At 36.0% G+C, this 21046-nt stretch overlaps 2 protein-coding genes across 6 annotated transcripts in view; one reads left to right on the top strand and one right to left on the bottom strand.

Moving 5' to 3' along the window:
- LOC127988262 (uncharacterized) overlaps positions 1-8572 on the top strand; it is a 93215-nt gene extending 84643 nt beyond the window's left edge. For 2 of the 3 annotated variants that reach the window (XR_008161593.1, XR_008161592.1), the window contains exons 6-7: positions 1303-6172; positions 6277-8572. The gene's annotated coding sequence lies outside the window, so the exon portion shown is untranslated. The remainder of the gene's footprint in view (positions 1-1302; positions 6173-6276) is intronic. The other variant, XR_008161591.1, reaches the window with a different exon arrangement.
- The window catches only part of LOC127988265 (V-set domain-containing T-cell activation inhibitor 1), a 138695-nt gene extending 125769 nt beyond the window's left edge, over positions 1-12926 (bottom strand). For 2 of the 3 annotated variants that reach the window (XM_052590921.1, XM_052590922.1), the window contains exons 1-3: positions 12589-12926; positions 11847-11893; positions 11420-11755 (exon numbers count right to left, since the gene is read on the bottom strand). In XM_052590921.1, coding sequence (XP_052446881.1) covers positions 11420-11755; positions 11847-11893; positions 12589-12602 — 397 coding nt within the window. In that variant the 5' untranslated portion in view covers positions 12603-12926. Of the gene's footprint in view, positions 1-10472; positions 11102-11190; positions 11290-11419; positions 11756-11846; positions 11894-12588 lie in introns of those variants that run through there. The other variant, XM_052590923.1, reaches the window with a different exon arrangement.
- Positions 12927-21046: the final 8120 nt, after the last annotated feature.

Raw genomic sequence — 21046 nt, forward strand, 5'->3', positions numbered from 1 at the left:
TAGTTTTAACAGTCAAACCAAAAAGTATTCAGACACCAGTTATAATTTGTGGTTTGATTGTATATTGTATATTTCATTTTTACATTGAAGATTATCCAGTGCTATTTTACATTTAATTATTTTGTTTTTGTACCTTGACACCTACAGACTTGAACATTGTGTAAATAGCACAAATACATAAAAATAAACAAACATACTAATTAAACAATTTCAAACAGGGCCCACTTGTACAATTGTATGTGTGAAACAGGCATAAGGTTGTTTTAGGAATTAGTTTACAGCTTTTTCAAGCAGTTTGTGATGCATTTTGGAAACAGGAGATGAGCCCCTTTTCTAATGCACCACCTAGCTTGATAAACCCCTTCTCAAAGACTTACTGTTTGACAGTTTTATTTGGGTAACACACATATTCTGAATGCCGTTGGCAGAATTCGAATGAGCCATTTTAATCTAGATTAATTTCAAGATCACGGTGAGATTAATCTAGATTAATATAAATTATCTATGCCCACCACTAGTGTAAACATACATGGTAATAAAGCTCCTTCTGACTTCCTACTTAACGTCTAAATTCACTTGTAAATTTACAGTTGGAATATGACTCTTATCATTTCCTGTGGTTTTAGAACAACACAATAATTCAGAGACTTTATGGATTGTTTACTTTATTTTTTTTTACACCTCATGAATATGTATACAGTAGGTCTATTTATCGTAAACTTAGTTAACCTTTTTTTTTTTTTTTTTTTCTTTTTGTGCTTAACTACAATGCTGGATTTTCCCAAATGTTTCCTTGTGGCCACATGTGGAATATATACACATGGGTTGGAAATCATATGTGCGAATGTTTTTTTTTTTCTTTGCTAGTTTAAGCCTGGTGCCATAATAATTTTCATGTCCTACGCCACGTTACATAAATGTCAAATGCATTTGCGCCTAATTTTTTGTGCCCATTGCTGGAGCGTTGTTATATTGAGGCGACTGAAATAGACTGCACCATAGACCAACTCAAACCTGGTCTAAAATCAATGGCGCTGTAGTTTTTTTATTTAAAACAGTGCGTTAGTATGGGCAGGGTCCACAGTGTGCATATATGCTTAATTTAATACACAAGTAATGCATCTCTTTTGCCAAGCATTCGAATAATGTATGAATAATGAATGAGTGTTAGTTGCATCTAATCAAATGTGCATTCTTATTCTTTAGCTTGGGTTAAACTAATTATTTTTACTTTGTTGGAACAGCAGCTATACTAATGATGTCTCTATTTGTTTCTATGTTTTGCCACGGAATGGTAACTAGGATTTACACAAGCTCCAGTCTTGATCCAGAAAACCTGAGAAGAGATGATACTGATCCTCAGAGGACCTCAGATGATGCTAACCCTGAATCAACAACAGAACTAACAAATATTGGCACAAGTGTGACTGCATCTTATAATAATTGCTGTTAATAATGTTTATTGTCTGGCTGACTACGACACATATTATTTTTTTCTGAAAAATCCTGTCAAACGTGCACAAATTGACAGTCACAACTTATATTGTATCGTAATTTTCTGTAAAGTTGCTTTGTAACGATTTGTATTGTAAAAAGTGCTATACATATAAACTTGAATTGAATTGAAGTATGTCAAATATTAAAAATTAAAGGATTGCAATGTGAAAGATTACTATTGTGTAGGCTACATAAATATAAAATGCCTACATGTCATAATATATAATCATTATGATTGCATGTATCAGAATTAGCCCAGCTAACAGGGAACGTTCCCAGAACATTCACTAACGTTCTTTAAAAGTTGTGTATATGTTAGTACAAAACATTATTAAAATAATGTTTTTGAAACGTTCTTATAACATAGTTAATGTTCTTGTAAGGTTGATAGAAAACGTTCTTAGAACAATGTTCTCTGAACATCTTTAGGATGTTATTTGTACGCGACCTATAAGTGCATTTCTGCCACTTATCTCTCAAATAGACCATTAACATTATATCTACAATCTCAATTAGGAGTGTCAATGGTCCATTTGGGAGATAGGTTGAAGTAATGCACTTATAAGTCCTACAATATTTTTTTATAGATTCTATTACCATTGCCAAGCATTGACAGACTGCAACTCCTGAAGCTAAACATCATAATGTGTGTTCTACTGAAGAAACAAAGTCACCGTTCTTTAACGTTCTTATAACTTTGTTAATGTTCTTGTAAGGTTGATAGAAAACGTTCTTAGAACTATGTTCTCTGAACATCTTTAGGATGTTATTTGTACTCGAATGTTTTCATAATGTTGAGAAAACATTTTTAGAACAACATTCTTAGAACGTTCAACTGTATTCATTTAATTTCAAAATTAATTAATTGCTAAATGTTATTATGATATTATCCTAAAACATTCTGATAACAGCATGACTTATAGTTGCAGGCTACTTTATGAATGTTATCATAATGTGGGGAGAAACTTCTTTCTTAGAGGCAATTTAAAACTTATGAATAAAATAAAATAGGATAGAATAGAATATAGAAAAAAATGTATTTAAATATGAAACTACAACCTTGAGTAGGTGGTGGTTAATCACCTACTCATGTAATTTATAATTAGTAAATATATATATTTTATAATTTATTAAAGTCACTTAGGCCTATTAAGTGAATGCCATACACATTAAAATAGTGAAATTTGCTAAATGGAGTTTGTTAATTTAAGCAGAACTCAATCTAAATGAATTACAATAAATTAATTTAATCTACCATACAATCTATGATTTTTACGTATAAATGTCTGACCACAAAATATTTAAAATAAAAATGAGCATAATTCATGATTTCAAACATGTTTAAAGCATAGACATAAAAACATGGATGTAGTGTCCGTGACGTCACCCGTAGACTCCCGAAGAGTGTTTTTGAAGCTCAAAGAGTGCAGCGTGGGCCGTCGCCATCTTGGCAGCGCGCCACCGCACAACTCTCGCGGACAATCAAAAATGGGCAAAAAGGCCGGAGGATTTGCCAGTTGCGTGTGCTGTATGATAATCTGTGTGAACAAATTTCCCGTTAAGGGACAACAAATTATCTATCTATCTATCTATCTATCTATCTATCTATCTATCTATCTAAAAAATTCACCCCCCTCACAGTTGTCATGAAGGGCAAAATGTATTTATTAAGGGCAAACTTATTTTTTGCACCAGGCTGTAAACATGTTTTTTTCGGCTGTAAAAAGGCCATTTTAACATGGGGAGTCTATGGGATTGACTCCCTTCTGCAGCCCGCCTCAAGCGGCCAGTCGATGAATTGCAGTTTTAGTCACTTCCTTGTTGGTTTCACGAGAGAGAGCGGGAGGTTGCCTCTCGATTTAAAGTGATTAATTTTACAAAAAAAAAATATTATACGGGTGTTTTTCAAAAAGCGTGCACATTTTTTAGTCAGTCACGCGAGCTCATCCCCCGAAGGGACTGTGGCTCACTGAATCAAACTGATCACAGCAGGACTAACGTTACTCGCAGCACGGTCACGGAAAATAACAGGAAGGCATTTCGAGCTTCTGTATTCTCATTTAAATCAAAATTTAACTTTTGTGTTTTGTCGTCAACTTTATCTGAAGATTAACCAGCTTTGTTATCATAATATCTGTAACTCTAGTTAAGGTTAGCACAGAAGCAAGGAGCTAACGCACCATTACATCAAAGTTGTCAACGGCAAGTGTTGAAAATGCAGTGTTATACACAACAGTTTGTCAGTGGTAAATTAAGAAAAATTAACGAGTCAATCGTTTGTTCGTTATCTGGCTCGGATCAGTGTTCATCTTCAGTTCTGTCTTCACAGCAGTTCAGTCAGTCTACTGTTTGAGTACATGTATTACTCCAGGATATTTGCTTTGTTTTAACTCAGAGGGAGTGTCAGCCACATTAAAAAACTTAACAGTTTAAGTAATTTGTGGATTAATGCTTATTGGTGATGCAAACCGTTTAAAACGATTCAGTTTGATTTGGTGAACTGGTTCAAGAAGATCCGGTTACATCGAGTGATTCATTCGCGAACCGGATATCACAAACTGCTTTGTTTTGAACTCTCTCACAACAGACACGGAAAAGAAGACAATGATGAATAAAGTCGTAGTTTTTGCTATTGTTGGACTAAAATGTATTTTCAATGCTTCAAGAAATTCTAACGGACCCTCTGATGTCACATGGACTACTTTGATGATGTTTTTCTTACCTTTCTGGACATGGACAGTATACCGTACACACAGCTTCAGTGGAGGGACTGAGAGCTCTCGGACTAAATCTAAAATATCTTAAACTGTGTTCTGAAGATAAACTGAGGTCTTACTGGTTTGGAACGACATGATTCAATTCAATTCAATTCAAGTTTATTTGTATAGCGTAGTAGCTTATGGTGGTGACTGTCAGTTTGTCCACGTTTGACAGGATTTTTAGAAAAAAATTAATACATGAGGGTGAGTCATTAATTACACAATTTAGATTTTTGGGTGTACTAACTCTTTAACTATTAACCTGCACCCCGACACGCACGTCCTCAACTCCCCTCAACTCGCACGTGTCAGTGTTTACGAATAGATTAACTGAAACGGGACAAATTTTATCTAGACAAACTATTTATTATTATAAAGATCTAAGCCTCAAGCATCGACGACAGATCGCTGTTTTTCAATGGAAAGCTTATAAAGACTGTATTTGCTAGATTTGTGTAAGCAGTAACGTTACACATTAAAACATGAATAATGGAAACGCAGTAACTTACATACCAGATCCGTCGTAATAACGAGTCATAAACACATCCACAGCTGTAAATCCCGGTTTAGTTAGGAGGGTCCACTGAGCGACATCTCATGGAGCACGTTTAAGCAATAACGTTGTAAAAGCAATAACGTTGTAATATGAATCATAATTCCTTTGTTTATATTTCAGTTCTTCAGGGACAGAACTGTTTGTGTCCAATGTGGAATAACTCACACTAAGAAACTGCGACTTGGTAGTAAAAAAAAAATGGCATGGTTTTGCAGCGTACAGTGTCACAAACAGAATGAGACGATCCACAAAGAAAAAAGTGAAAGTTAGGCGAAAGATTATTTATTTGAATTCTGGCGCTCTCTCATGACGGCTCATGATGCACCTGTCAGCTGATGGAGGCGGAACTTATAGCGATTGCCTTTTTCTTTGTTTGTTTTATTTTTCAACAGTTTTAATATATGTGAGAGTTTGTTTTATGTTGAATGTGCCTGTATCTGCATGATTACCATCTGTTTGAGTGCGAATCAGCTCGGTATTACTGTGTATTCACAGCTATCACAACTGTAGATAAACGCCATCGATAGAGGGTTTTCACGGACGCTTCATCAATCCCGAAGTCGGCCATTTTGGAGGCACAGAACGTAAACAATGCCACTGAATGGTTTTGCAAATTTGATTGATTATTGCTGCTAAAAAAAAGGTCGAGTTCTGGTCTGTACTAATGGGTCACATCGGTTAAAAACATTTAGAGTTCTGTAAAACATTAAAGAGAAGAGAGCAAACAAAGTGATTAAAAAAGGCGTTTGTGGTTTAGAGAGGTACAGTTACAGCATGTGTAAATAAAGCATCGACTATGGCTTAAATTTTGACGTACTTAACTATGGCTACATTCACACTGTTAGTCCAAATACAATTATCTTTGTATCCGATTGGAATCTGATCTAAAATACGTGAAAACCCTCTATATGAATAGAGAGTGGTTTATTGACTTTATGGCGCATTGGTATTATTACGATCTCTATAACTGCCCATCAGCACGTATTTTCATTGTAAATGCTGCATTTCTTGCAATCTCAGGATGTTCTGTAATTGGCATACAAAGTTAAATCTTTTTTATTTTATTTATTTATTTTTCTTACTCAAATTATTCTTATGGTATTTTTCTAATGCTCAAATAAATCACTTATATGTATACTATGTTTCTGTATACTGTTCTGTATTCCGATCTTGTCCCAAAATGGCCAGGGTCAACACATGATGCTTGGGTTCTTTCCCAGAGTGGCCTCACTGGTTTATTCAAAGAAAATTATGTTCACCCTGGATGTCACCTGCTGGGAGACTCGGGTTACACTTTAAAACACTGGCTTCTCACCCCTAACAGAAGACCTCAAGGAGAACAGCAGCTCAATTGTAACAGGTACTGTACTGGACTGAACTGTAGACAAGATACCAATTTTGTTCAATGAGTGCATTCTTGACTTATCTGACCTATGTTCTTTTATTGTTTCTTGCGTCATGAAGAGCACACAAAGTAACAAGAGCTGTGGTGGAGAGAGCCATTGGACAGCTGAAGAGAAGACTCCATGTCCTTCATGGAGAGATTCGACATTCACCTGAGCGTGCTTGTCGCATTATTATGGCTTGTGGCATTTTGCACAATATTTTCAAAGCTCGTAACCTCCCATTGCTTGATGATGATGATGAAAATGACGATGGTGATGATGACAGTGATGAATGATGATGACGATACCCCCGAACACACATTACAAAGCATTTCAGGGAGAGCATCACTAAAGGACTGCTTTGCTAACTCACATTTTGGGTAAGGGATTGGCCGTTCCAAGTATCTCCTCTACTATGTCGCCAATCTCAGACAGGTTTACATGGAGGTCCCCCACCTGTTTGACCAGAACTCAGCTGCTGACCACATGGAGACAATCATTTAACATAAAATGGATTAATAAGCTAAAATAAAATGTACCAGTTTGTAAGGTCCAGGCACTCGGCCCAAGGAAGGTATCCGGTGCTGGATGAAGGCTTCCTGCGTGTTCTGTCTTTCAGCGCGTAAAGTTATTCAGTTTAGGTTAAGCTCAAATCTGACTCCATTTTATTATTTAATCTGACTCCATTTTCTTATCTAATCTGACTCCATTTTAGTATGACCTCGAATTTAGGTTGAAAGGCAAATTGGTTGTTTGTTGGTCTCTAATTATTATTGTTATTCTTCTGAGATTTGATTATTCTAATTTAACTCTTTACTTTATTTTACTCGTTCATTAGGAATCTATGTCGCTCAGGGTGCCCCACGACGGCCGTTCTTCTACGTGTGCCCCACGATCACAAACTCGCCAGTCTCAACAGTAGTCAGAGGTTTATGTCTAATCCATTTAGTCCCCCTCAGCTACCCATGTACAACTTAGTTAAAGCTCAAAACAATAATCAGCGGTTCTGCTAGCACTATCTGTCTAGCCCCCCCGACAGTCATATAACTTCATACAACTTAATTAAAGCTGAGACAATAACCAGCGGTTATGACCAGTACTGTTACTAGCCCCCCATAGTTAATGCAACTGAGTACAACTTAACTAAAGTCAAGCGGTTTAGCCAGAAATCTAAAACCTCACCTGATGCGCCCCATGCTCCATCTAGTCTGAGTTTTAGTATGCACTTAACCCTGGACGCAGATTTGCGGAAACATAGCCTTCACTTAATCTCCTTGAGAAAATAGTTTCAGAGTCAGTCAGAGTAAATCAAATGTAACAATTTATTATCAGTCAGGTAAGGATTATGCCAATTACATAGCCAATTCATAGATATCAAATCAATACTAGACACCAAATTCTCAAAGATGAATCTAATAGTAAAAGATGCATACCTGACTCTTAGAAAAATACATAGTATGAAGTGTGTGGACACACTTCATGCTATGGGCTCATTCCAGCTACAGAAGGCCCTGATCCTTTTGCTGCAATCGTTTAAATACCTCACACAAACATCCCCCGAGATGAAGACAGAAACTAACAATTGGAATTTGCATTAGGTCAGGTCCCAGACCAGGGTAGTTTACACCTCAATGGGAACAGAAGGTAATTTACATGGAGGACCCCAGGAAGGGGCACTCCCTCCCATTACAGATATACAGAATATCTCTTAATTCTTAGGAAATGAATTATCTTTTAATCTACTTTTGTAAGACAGACACCATTGTACCAGTTGCACTGAGACAATTCAAATGACACCAAACATGACTGTAAATATCACTTGCATTAATATATACCATTATATTCTACTATTGACCATTCTGAGTGAGCTATGTGAAGGGAAGGAATGGAATGAGTAGGAACTGTTGCATATGTGAGAGAGGCGTTTCCTGCATTTTCTCTCAGTGAGATGTGAGAACAGATGTCTGTATGTTAATGCACTGTGTGTCCTTAGTATATCTCAGAAGATCAAAGTGTCTGAAGTTTCTGTAATTCTTACACAGTTGCTCGCATGCTTTCTTTATATGCTGCAATTTCCTTGTGTGTTGTTGCCAACACATTGTATCACCTTTTCTCAGAAACCTCTGCTGAACGTCTTGTCCGAGAAAATGCTGCATTTACTGTCAGAACAATCTGATGCCATGCATTTTCCCTTCCTTGTTAAAGACGGAATGAATTTTCCTCTTATCACATCCTTCCATTTAAGGACCGACTTCACTAGAAGATTTTCTTCCTTGGACCAGTTTGGTTTTCTTTTTGCATCCATTTTTTTACAATTTGCAACTTTTATCTTTCCTTTATATACGGCTGTGAGTGCAATTTTGAATTATGTGATTCATCAGCTTAATAACTTAAATAGCATCACATTTGTCCATTAATTAATGTGTTGAAACTCTATTAAAATTGTGTGAAATAAATGGATGTACTTAATTGTAATTTTTTTTTTTTTTTTTGCACAAAGCAAAACCTTGCAGCTGTGACCTCACCCTTGCAGGCTCACTATTGGCTGATTCAGAGGTTCACGGTGGCCATTTTGGGTTCACAGCACTTAAGTCCCACTTCAGTCAGCACTTAAGAATCAGTCTTATACTTTACTGAAAGTTGCTTTTAGCTGCTTTATAAAAGTCTCCTACTCTTAGAAAAGTCCTACTCTTTACTAAGTATTTTTTGATTTTTTATATTTCAGCCAACTTTTAATACAAATCTCCTAAAATGTATACTTTTTTTCCAATACATTTCCTGTAAGTATATTTGTTACTTACTACAAAATAGTCAGAAGAACACGGACTGCAGGTATTAAGCAGGTTTGACGAATCAGTGGTCTGGCGTTTGGAAGTTAAACACCTTTGTTCATGTGAAAACAACCACGGATGATTTAATTTCCCACTCAAGTCGAGTCTGAGCTGTGTGATATACAGCATCGTCTGTGATAATATGGTAAGAGCTGTTACGACCTATGGTAAAAGATTAGCTGTCAAGAGGAAGGTCGATTTACTTGAAATTAATAATTTAATAGAGAAAGGCACTTTCACTTTAGAAAATCAGTTCGCTTTGAATAAACTCCAAAATAAACTTGACAAAATATATGAAGAAAAAGCTAAGGGAGCCTTTGTCAGATCAAGAAAAAACAGTGGTTAGAAACAGGAGAAAAAAACAATAAATACTTATTTAATCTTGAAATTAAAAGAGTGGAGGTCAATACGGTCAGGAAAATAAAAATTGATGGTGTTTGTAAGGATAAAAATATGAATTAACCCCATATTACAGAATCTTTTAGTAATTTATACAAAGCGACTCCAATGTCACTGACCATATTTCTGTTCTGTTACTTTAGAGAGATCTGTTAATGAATTTAATATCATATGTCTTAAAAACATATCATTGGATGAATTGAAAGAGGCCATTAATAACTTAAAAAAACACCAAATCACAGGGGAGTGATGGGTTGACTTCAGAATTATCTAAAACTTTTCTTGACCATTTATAAAATTTTTAGTCAGTTTCATTTGTCGATATATGCCTTCCACCATCAATGATTTTTATTTAGTACCAAAATCTCTTAAAGATGCTCTTTTGATCATCACATTATTAAATAATGACTCATATTTTGGCAAAACGTCTTAAATATGGCCTGGATGACTTTAATGGATGCATTTGGATGCATTTAATTTTTGTTCCAGTGCCCCTTCTCACTTGGAAAATTACCCATTCAATTAGCAAAATTTGACCAATAGGCTTTATTGTCGTGGTTACTAGTTTACAAATACAAATTTTCACCTAACATTTCTAGTATTTTTAAGAAACTATATTTTATATAAACATATGGCCTACTTTTAAGACATTGTAACCCTCAGTGTCCCAGACAAGGCTTAAATCTAGTCCCAGACTAAAATGTAAATCTGAGCTGTTTCAACTGAAAGAAACTTGCTCTGAGGGATCTTAAAACATCTCTGCGTCTCTGATGTCTCAAGATGAACACCAGGAATGTTTTTCTTCTAAGACATTAATAAAAAAAAAAAAATTAAACATCCTAATTGAACTATGGCCTAATCCTGGTTTAGTCTAAGCCCTGTTTGTGAACCGGGCTTAAGATTTGTTTTAAAGATTTTGTGATGTTTTCATAAAATTTAAGCACATTTCTCTCTTATTTGTCAGTGATGTGATTTACTTTTGAGTTGTTTAATGTTGATGATTTTCATCAGATTTAATAATTTTTGGGGGAAAATAAATACAATATTTTTAATTATACATATTTTTTATTTAAATCTGCAATTAATTATATAAACTATATATAAACTGTACAAAACAAGTGATACTATATTACTATATATGATTCAAACATTGAGTAGTTCCTGTAAAAACATTTCTGAATATGTATTTCCTGTTAATAACATAATATTTCTAACTATCCAAGATAGTTCAGAAAAGTTTAATATATTGCTGACGCCGTCACACAGAGCCGCTGCGCTGCTGGCGTCCTGAACTTGAATCCCGACTCATGGATCTTTCCTGATCTCTCTCTCTCTCTCTCTCTCTCTCTCTCTCTCTCTCTCTCTCAGCTGACATTCATTCATGAAGACATCAGGTGTCGAGAAGCACCTTCTGGTGATATTGTAGTGAATATATAAAGTAGTTCTCCAGCTCTTCCTCCTCCTGGCTTTGCCTGTCTCCTCCTCCGGCCTGTGTGCGGCGTCTGTCTCCTACAGGTGAGCCGGGCGCAGGTGTTTGGAGTTGTGCTAATCTGTTCCTGGTCTGGTTCTTTAAAGATGCTGTAGACGAGACCGGGAAGGGGGGACTGCTTCTGTTCAATCTCTTATCCAGGCTTGGGACGCTGTGATTTATGAAGAAACCCCTGTGAAACAGTTCTGTAACACATAATTAAAATGATTAATTTGAGACTGTCACTTAATTACAATGTGAAGTACATCTTGATCATGTTGCTGAATGAACTTACAGCCAATGAAGATATAATACCAATAAACAGAAATGATCATAACAGTCATCTCTGGTCTTGATTTTGTGCCTTCACTGGGGAGTTGCCTTTCTGATCTCTCTGGAAGACAAAAGATTTACACAGTTTTGGAGGAAAAACACAAAACATAAGTGTATCCTTTTATAATGTCAATGCAAAAGAACAAAGGCTGGAATGTACAGATTTTTGTCAATCATGTGGTTTTACACACCTCGAGTGAAAAGTTCAACACTCTTGAATACTGGTTCCTTCATGATGATGTAGCACTTGTATAGTCCTGCATCAGTGTGTTGAAGATTGTTGAGTTTGATGGAGAAGTTTCCTCTCAGATACTCCTCAGGAAAACTTTCAACTCTGTTCTTGTACACTGGATCCTGTCCTTCCACAGAGACTTGACCATTAATAATGATATACACATTCTGGCCTTTGGCCTTCTCTATCCAGCGCACTAGATCTATGTCTTGAACTGTGAGCGGTGGTTCTTTAGAAGAACAAGGTAAAACAGCAGATCCTCCAATAAATCCCTCAACAGTCTCCTGCAGAGACACTGAAAACAGAGAGAAAGTGTGATACAAGATACCAAGTTCAGCAGGTGAGAATGACAGAAGTGCTTTAAAGATAATCATTTTAGTGCTCACCTCCATTTATAAACAGAAACACAGGTAGAAAACACAGCTGTGAATACCTGTAAACACAAGAGTCAACACTTACTCAAAGCCAACATCTATGGATTAAAAAAAATAAGAAAATAATATACAAATAGTAGAAGCATAAAGTCATCAGTTTCTAAGGACTTACAATATAAATGTTTACGCTTTAGTCTAAATGTACAGTGCCCGTAAGGTGACTTATTCAGTTTACTTAGTTGTGTCATGGCCACGACATGACAACTTATAATAAATTCGTAATTCAAAATAAAATATTAATGAATCAATCTCTGATAATCCTGGGTTGCTATGGTCACGCAGGTTTTTTTACGTATTAAATTCGTGACTACAAGAAAAACATGTCGTTCCCTCCCGTCTCGAGGCCATGACATAAGGATCTCGTTACCATGACAAAATGATTTCGTGGCCTCGACATAATATCACGTTCCCACGAGTTAATATGATGTTCCCACAAATTAATATCTCATAGCCACGACAAAACGAAGTAAACCGAACAAGTCAACTTACGGGCACCGTATAAATGAACACCTTGTGTAGTCTTTCTTAGTTTTACTTATTCACTTAATCTCCGAGTGTCTTTTCTCGTTATCACTAGCTCAGTGACTGCTGCGTAGTGTACAGGAGACCGCTAGCAAGAAGCTAACGTTAGCCTGGACGATTGTTTACGGAAAGGATTTTGATATAAAGCTCTGGGATATAAATAAAAACATACCTAATTTCCATCATGCGCTCCAGAAGCTGTATAAACGACGTGTAGAGGGTTGTCACCACACACCGTTTAAATATCTCTTCATTTATATTGTGGAGTTACATTTAACTCAAGGAGCTCCGAGGCCATCATACTTTCACTTCTGTTGTGAGTTCACTCCTGAGCTCGAGAGCGCGCTTAAGATAGTTTCACATTCAGTATCTTGATCCTGGACTGATCTGTAAGAGGCGACGAGTCTCACGAAAATATCAGATACAGGTAGATTAAATTAAATAATGGAGAGTGAAGTGCTGGTCGTCTAAGCGCTGCGAGAGAGGGCTCTGTGAAAATTCAGCAGCTGTTAGCCGGAAATGACTGCCACTAAAACCGGACGTCAGCTGTGGCTAAAAACCGGAAACCGGACAAGAGAAATAAATTATTATATAGATGTATTATTATTAATAATACTTATTAAAAAAGATAAATGTCAGTATTGTATATTATTTTATTGAAAAGTTTTATCAAATATAAGCAAAGAAAAAAAGATCATTTGGCTTAACTTTAATTTCCAGCTGAATGTTTAAGTATGAATGCGTGTACATCAATGTGTGTGTGTGAAATAATGAAAAATATGTACACAAACTTTTAATGTGCGCGTGTGTGGGGGGGGGGGGGGGGGGGGGGGGGCTGGCTATATTGAGAGAGGCACTACACACACTTGCCTCAATAAACAAAAAGAGAGAGAGGTCTCATTGATGACCTTTATTTAAAATCACATTTTGCTGTTATATTTCTTACATTTGATGTATTTTGAGAAACAACTTAAATATATATATATTTATATATATTGGATCAGAACTGATGAGTTAAACAGAGTCACTCCTCCAGTATCTTGCACCAATCACTGCACAGCCCTGGATGGATGTTCCTCGCTCCTCGTTTTCCTCTTCCAACATTCTTAAGTCAAATCTGCTTTATTTATATAGTGCTTTTAATACAAACTGTGTCAAAGCAACTTTACATTATTAAGTAGGAAAATAGCGTGTCAATAATGCAAAATGACAACAGTAAACACAGTATACCAACATGCATGATTGATGTTCCTGGTTATAGTTGATACAGAAAAGATCATCACAAATTACAAGAATTGAAAATGATATTAAAAAAAATGTAATTGGGATGATGCATTATAAATTGTTGATCTGGACAAAAACTGTGAATTGTGATGCAAACCATTGAAAAAAATATTCCAAAGTATACACAACCGTTAGAATCTAAACAAAATAGTACATCCCTACCATGGCTAAATTCACATATTCATCAACTAATGAAAAAGAGAGATCTTGCTTAGAAAAAGTCTTTACTTACAAAAACACAGACATATATTCTAAATTTCAAATTGCTAAGAAAAAAAGTAGTTAGATAAATGAGGAAGGCAAAAACTGCATATTTTGAGCAATTGATCGCAGAATCAGGAAGAAATGGCTCATCTCTTTGGAAGTGCATTGACAAACTTTCTAAACAAGAAGGCATACAAAGAAAACCTTCGTAGAGCTGCATATAAAAGGAAGACGTAGTACTGATAACATTGAAATTGGCAATTAATTTAATATATATTTTATCCAGTCTGTGGAAAAGCTTGCTATATGTTTTGAACCTGTACAGTTACCTCAAAATGCAATAAATGACACACCCTCATCCTTTTATATCTCCAAGGTTGATGAAGGTAAGATACTTCAAATTATTAATCTATTGAATAATAATTTAAGAGCTAAGTACAGTATATTTGGGATGGATACTGCATTCGTAAAAAATACAGTGCTTGTTTGCTAAAGCCATTGGTAAATTTGAAAAAAATCATCTATTAAGAGAAAGTAAACTTCTATTATAACCCCAGCTTTTAAGGCAGGATCAATTATTAAGGATTCAGAATTATAGACCACCTTCTATACTCTCTGTAATCTCAACATTTTTGGAAAATTGGTATCTGAACAACTTATCAAATATTTAGAAAAACATGATTTACTTCACTCTAAACAGTTTAATTTTAGGCCTAAGTATTCAACAGAAATGGCAAACTGCTTTCTCACAGAATTTATTAAGAGAACTTTAGATAATGGCAGTGTAGTAGGCACAGAGTTTTTAGATCTCAAAAAGGCATTTGATACAGTGAATCTTGAAATTATCCTACATACAATTGAATTTGATTAGCTGCTTTACGAAACCATAAGATGGGTCTACCTCATGGGTCAAGTCTGGGTCCATTTTTGTTTTCCTTATGTCAATGATTTACCAAATTCTCAACTCAATGTCAGTTACATGCAGACAGTTAACAATTTTTTTTATATTTAGGTTATTTTAGATTCTCATTTGAAATGTGATGTGCATCTAAAAGGATGTAACAATCAGAACAAACTTAAATTGTTTTTACATGTTACGTGCCACGTGCATCGAGAGCAACACCAAAAAAAAGGGTGCTGCCCGGAGTTCAATCCCCTGCTTCCACAAACACACCGGCACACAACCCAGAAGTCAAGAAAGTGGCATTTATTGGTTTACATTGGTATGAGACAGTCAAAATTAGAAGTAACTTAGGCTGAGAGGGTTTCAGACGGCCAAAACAATAAGGAGTTTTTCTAACTAAGTTTTTAGATCCTCTTCCCTGGAATTACACAATAAATAAAATACAAATCCTTACCTCCCTTGCTGACCATTAAACAGGAGAAAACTATAAGAAAGGAAATAAAAGAGCCAAAAACCTCTCTCACAGGTTACTTTAAGTAAATGATGATTAGTTTGCCAATACAATTACCGGCCTAATACCACTATCAGTTCTAACTCACTAGGAGTTTTACATGAACTGGGCCACAACACTGTTACGTATGGAAGTAAAATAATGACAAATGTCTTTGAAACAAAAAAGCATGCTGAATGGCACTAACTGAAAAATAATGCATTGCATTAACAGTACTTGCATTTTAATGCCTTGTATTTCCAAGGATTGCATTTTTAGGTCCTGAAATTTAACATAGTTGTTCGTTTCAGCTGTGAATATTTCAATTAAAAATATTTCACACACCTTTTTATAATTGAAAAATCAATAATTCATATTCACGTTCCAGAATTCACTTCCAAAATATTCAATCGGTTTAAAAATACGATGTATAATATTCGACAGGCAAATTTCGGTCCATTTTATTTCACTTTCCAAATTCGCTTCCACAAATTCAGTGGTTAAAATTCGGCAGATAATTCGCCCTTTCACATCCGGGAACTAAAGGAATAGCAGTAGAGCACAGAGGCATGATCTCCATCTCCTGTCAGTCGCTCACCAGCAGGTGGTGCAAGCGGCTTCTGATGAAGACCAAAGCAACAGGTGGATTAAGTAATACAGTTACAAAAACTGATCTGCATAAATGGAGCAAGCGCTAAGCAGAAGTTTTGATTATCGGGGCATGTGGAAAAGCTGATTGTGTGAATGTGAATGTTTATTTCAACATCTTTGCCTTTACCATAGACTGTATAAAGCCTGTTACCTAGCCTAAGCAGCATTCTCTACCGTAAAGGAGATGATAATGAGATTTTACCCAACGCTGAAGTACAGAACTAACATTACATCTAAGGAAGACATATATTGATTTCGCTTGTTTAGTTTCCGTAACTTTGTGTCATGGCTTGTGCGTTGCTGTGCTGTAATACTGGGGATCCCCTCACGTCACACTGCAGGATTCTCCAATGACGAGTAACGCTTCTCAATCAATTAATACTATAATATAAGACCTCAGATCTCAGATTACACTATATTGATGATTATGCAAACTATATAGACAGTTAAGCAGATATAAAATATGAACGAACGCTCAAGGTTTCACGCGGTTTCCCTGAGAAATCTGTTAAAGAAAATAAAACTGGCTCAGCGCACTAACAGCGATTACATTTACATTTATTCACTTAGCAGACGCTTTTATCCAAGTCACTTAATAAGAAAAACTCCGTGTTATACTTTAACGTTAAAAAATAACGTCTTTTATTGCCTCAAGATATTAAATTCGGCATTTAATTAATAGAATATATTACTGTATATTATGTACATTTCAGCAGATGAGCACAGAAATGAGCCCCACAAACCAAAAAGTTTCACCAAATATTTTTTTTTTTCGTAAAAAGAAAACCAAGCGCAGTAGTTTTATGTTTGATATTTGCTGTCTATTCGCCAAAGCTGCTTTAGGGACCATCTGCAAATTTACCTCAAAATGAAACGTAGTACAATATTAAATTCAAATTAATCAGTTTACACTAAATTAATTATTAACTCAAACTGACTAAATATATATGGCCAATAACTTATTTCTCTTTGTATGGACACTACACAAATATTGTTTAAGAAAAAAATAGTAAGTCAGTCTTGTATCTAGCAATGTACAACAACTGAGAAACCCTTTCCAGGGATCTTTAATATGTAAATAATTGTATACTGTAAATATATGAAGGGAGGTACAGGCAAAATCTCACCTGTAGATAATCATTATGAGAAACACAAGATTTAGAATTTGACAGTACGTTATTTAAAATTTTTATTGAAACACATTGGACCTTTTAACCCAGTCAGTGGAATTGTCAGATGGTCCCTTAGGTCCCTGTTCTCTCCATGAAGACGCCTAGTTTTTTTTCCAGGTGCGTCCGCACCGCATTTAGTTAAAAACATCTCAACTTTTCAGAATACCGCAAGCGCATCACGGGTCATGTGGCAAGAACTAACCAGTCAGCTTTATCCTTTCCCATAACAAAGTTGAAAGCTCAGCCAAGATGAAGGAACAGCTGATCATAGCTGTATATGGATTGCCATTTTGAAATAAATTTAGTAGCAGTGCTACTGCAAGCGATTTTTAGTGCTGCAAATCCATTTATCCTTTGCTGAAATTTCCGCGTCTTCATGGAGAGAGCAGCTCATGATTGCTTAGCAACGGCAGACGCCTCATGAGCACAACTGCCCGAGCGCTTTGGAAAGAAGGAGAAAGCGGTGTGCCTAGCGTTTTCTATGCGTTTTTAAGCGCGATATATGTGAAAAGCCCCTTACTCGTCATTGGGGAATCCTGGAGTGTGACGTGAGGGGATGTAATGTTAGTTCTGTACTTCAGCGTTGGGTAAAATCTCATTATAATCTCCTTTATGGTAGAGAATGCTGCTTACAGGCTACAGGTAACAACCTTTATACAGTCTATGGTAAAGGCAAAGATGTTGAAATAAACATTCACATTCACACAATCAGCTTTTCCAGTGTTCGAGCTATACCGTATCCTCTGGGGGAGCCCACTTTTTTTGGGGGGGGGGGGGGGGTGTTGTGCGCTTGCGTGTACCTCAAATAAGGACAGCTAAAAGTGTATGCACTATTATTATATTTTATCGACACGAGTGCCTCAAAAAAGGACTTACACTGACTTACAAAGATACATAACGGCTACAACTGTATATGCATTACTGTATATGTATATACTTTATCGACACAAATTGATAGGTCAAACAGCCACCCACAAAAAGCCTGTGTTTATATATATTTTTTCGCAACTTGTTCTGAGCAGCGCTGCTTATTTCCCCATTAATCCACTCCTCAAACAAGTGCGTGCCAGGTAACTTTTCAGACAGAAGAAGGTTTTTTGCATCCCCACAAGAGATGCACCTCAAGCTTCAATCTTTAACAAACAGCCATGTATATCGGTTCTTACAGTCTCTCCACTGCTGGCTGTTCCAGTTTAACGGGAATGAGGACTCGGAGCAAGAGGGGTTAGGATAGTGAACGGTGTAGCAGTCGATTCTGTTCCCCTTTAGGCAAACATACTACAATTCTTGCGTAGTTGCCGAGTTACTATACGTACGATCAGAACTAGCGTGCGCAAGAAGCGTGACTGGATGTACGGCAAGTCAAATAGTTAAAAGTACCGTCCTAAATCCTAAACTTGAAAATAAATTTAAGACGAGAGGTTTTTCAACTTGAAATGTAAAAACATAAGACAAAAATAACGGAACAACTGCAAGATGAATAAGAAAATAGAGTGTGAGAATCATTTTACTATGTTGTAGTGTAGCAAGAAATGTGTCGCTTTTTGCTTTCCTTACATCCAGGTGTGTTCGGTGTGTTTGAATGCGGGAGTGTTGCCAAATCTGCGGAATTTAGGCTAGTACTTTGGGAAATGTTTGATTAACTATATGGTTGGGTTTATTACACGGACCTGGCAACCCGAGGGGAAACAGACATTTCGAGGGGAACAGAATCGACTGCTACACCGGCCTCTGACTAGCTATTACCATCTACAGCCAGAGATAACTTTTCTTCAGCTTCTTGCTTGTCACAGTGGGCGCACGGCGGGAGGTCTAATAAGTGTTTGCAGCAAGTGAATCAGTCGTGCTATTATAATGTCATCACTACACAATTTCTTAATAAAACCAAAATTAATTAAACTGCCTTGTTTTCTTTTTACCATTGCTATGATGCTATAACTGCAGAATGAATTAAGGACTTTGCTCGTGATAAATGGCCTCCAACGTTTATTTTTTTTCTACGAATATGTGACATAACTAACGGGGAATTTGCAGCGCAGCGCCCCCACACATTGATGCTCATTACAAGAATAGCATCATGTATAGTAGGCCTAATCTTTATTGAAGTAAATTAGGTTTTAATTGCCGTCATGCATGATTAAATAATATTTTGCTATTTTACACTTAATAATCCATCATGATCACATTGCACAACTGAAATTGCACTTCAAAATATTCATATTGTCAATATTTTTTGGGACCCCCCAAAATTTCACATTTCTCGTTTTCAGGGGAGCCCATGTCTTATTAAGGGGAGCCGAGCTCCCCCTAGCTCCCCCGTAGTTCGCACTATGGTTTCACATTCAGTATCTCTTGATCCTAGACTGATCTGTAAGAGGCGACGAGTCTCACGAAAATATCAGATATAAATAGATTAAATAATGGAGAGTGAAGTGCTGGTCTATCGAAGCGCTGCGAGAGAGGGCTCGGCGAAAATTCAGCAGCTGTTAGCCGGAAATGACTGCCACTAAAACCGGACGTCAGCTGTGGCTAAAAACCGGAAACCGGCAAGAGAAATAAATAATTAAATAGATGCATTATTATTCTTAATGCTTATTAAAAAATATAAAATTCAGTATTGTATATTATTTTATTGAAAATGTTTATCAAATATAAGCAAATAAAAAATGATCATTTGGCTATACTTTAATTTCCAGCTTAATGTTTTATGAATGCGTGTATATCAAAGTGTGTGTGTGAAATAATGAAAGATATATATATATATATATATATATATATATATATATATATATATGTATTAATGTGTGTGTTATATTTTCTTACATTTGTAGTATTTCAAGAAACTTACACACACACACACACAGTATAAAGTAGCTGTTGAATTTATAAGAGGCTTGGTATGTTGTCAAAGTCAGTACTATACAATGTAAACAGTATAAAATGCATCCAGTAAGCAAGCAGAGGACAATATCAATCAGAATCACCAACAACAATCCTGAGGTATTTACAAGACTCTCGGATCAGAACTGATGAGTTATACAGAGTTACTCCTCCAGCATCTGCACCAATCACTGCACAGCCCTGGATGGGTGTTCCTCGCTCCTCGTTTTCCTCTTCCAACAACATAGTCAGGTCAAGCCTGCTTTATTTATAAAGTGCTTTTAATACAGATTGTGTCAAAGCAACTTTACAGTATTAACTAGGAAAATAGCGTGTCAATAATGCAAAATGACAACAGTAAACACAGTATACCAACATGCATGATTGATGTTCCTGGTTATGTGTTGAAAAGACAGACCATCACGAAGAGGAGGGGAAGTCACGAATTACATAAAAAAGGATAGTTTAAAATGTGTTGAGGTAAATCTAGATATTGCTGGATTAGAATGTTTGGCGTTAAATGTTATAATGTCCCCAACAATGAATTTTAATGTTGTGATTCTGTAATCCACCCTCGCATGATTCTTGTTTTTATTATCAGAGGAAATGGTGAAGTTTTTAAAATCGTTGTACTGAAACGATTGTTGTACTTTTATTTGTAGATTTTAACAAATTGGTCAGACAGTTCAACAAGGATAACAAAAACATATAAAACTCTTACTGATCTGGCATTAACAAATACACCTGAAAGTATGATAAAAATATATAATCTTCTCACTGGTTTGTCTGCCCATAACATGATCCTGATTGTTAGAAAATAAGCAAAGAGACATTTGCAGAGTAATTTTCATCAAACATTTAAACCATGAGTAGTAGGCATCCCTAAGAGTAAAATTACAAGATTTGAAAATGATATTAAAAAAAAATGTAATTGGGATAATGCACTAAAAATTGTTGATCTGGACAAAAACTGTGCAATTGTGATGCAAACCATTGTAAAAATTATTCCAAAGTATACACAACCGTTAAAATGCAAACAAAATAG

Source organism: Carassius gibelio, chromosome B22, assembly GCF_023724105.1.
Source record: "Carassius gibelio isolate Cgi1373 ecotype wild population from Czech Republic chromosome B22, carGib1.2-hapl.c, whole genome shotgun sequence".
NCBI classification, from domain to species: Eukaryota; Metazoa; Chordata; class Actinopteri; order Cypriniformes; family Cyprinidae; genus Carassius; species Carassius gibelio.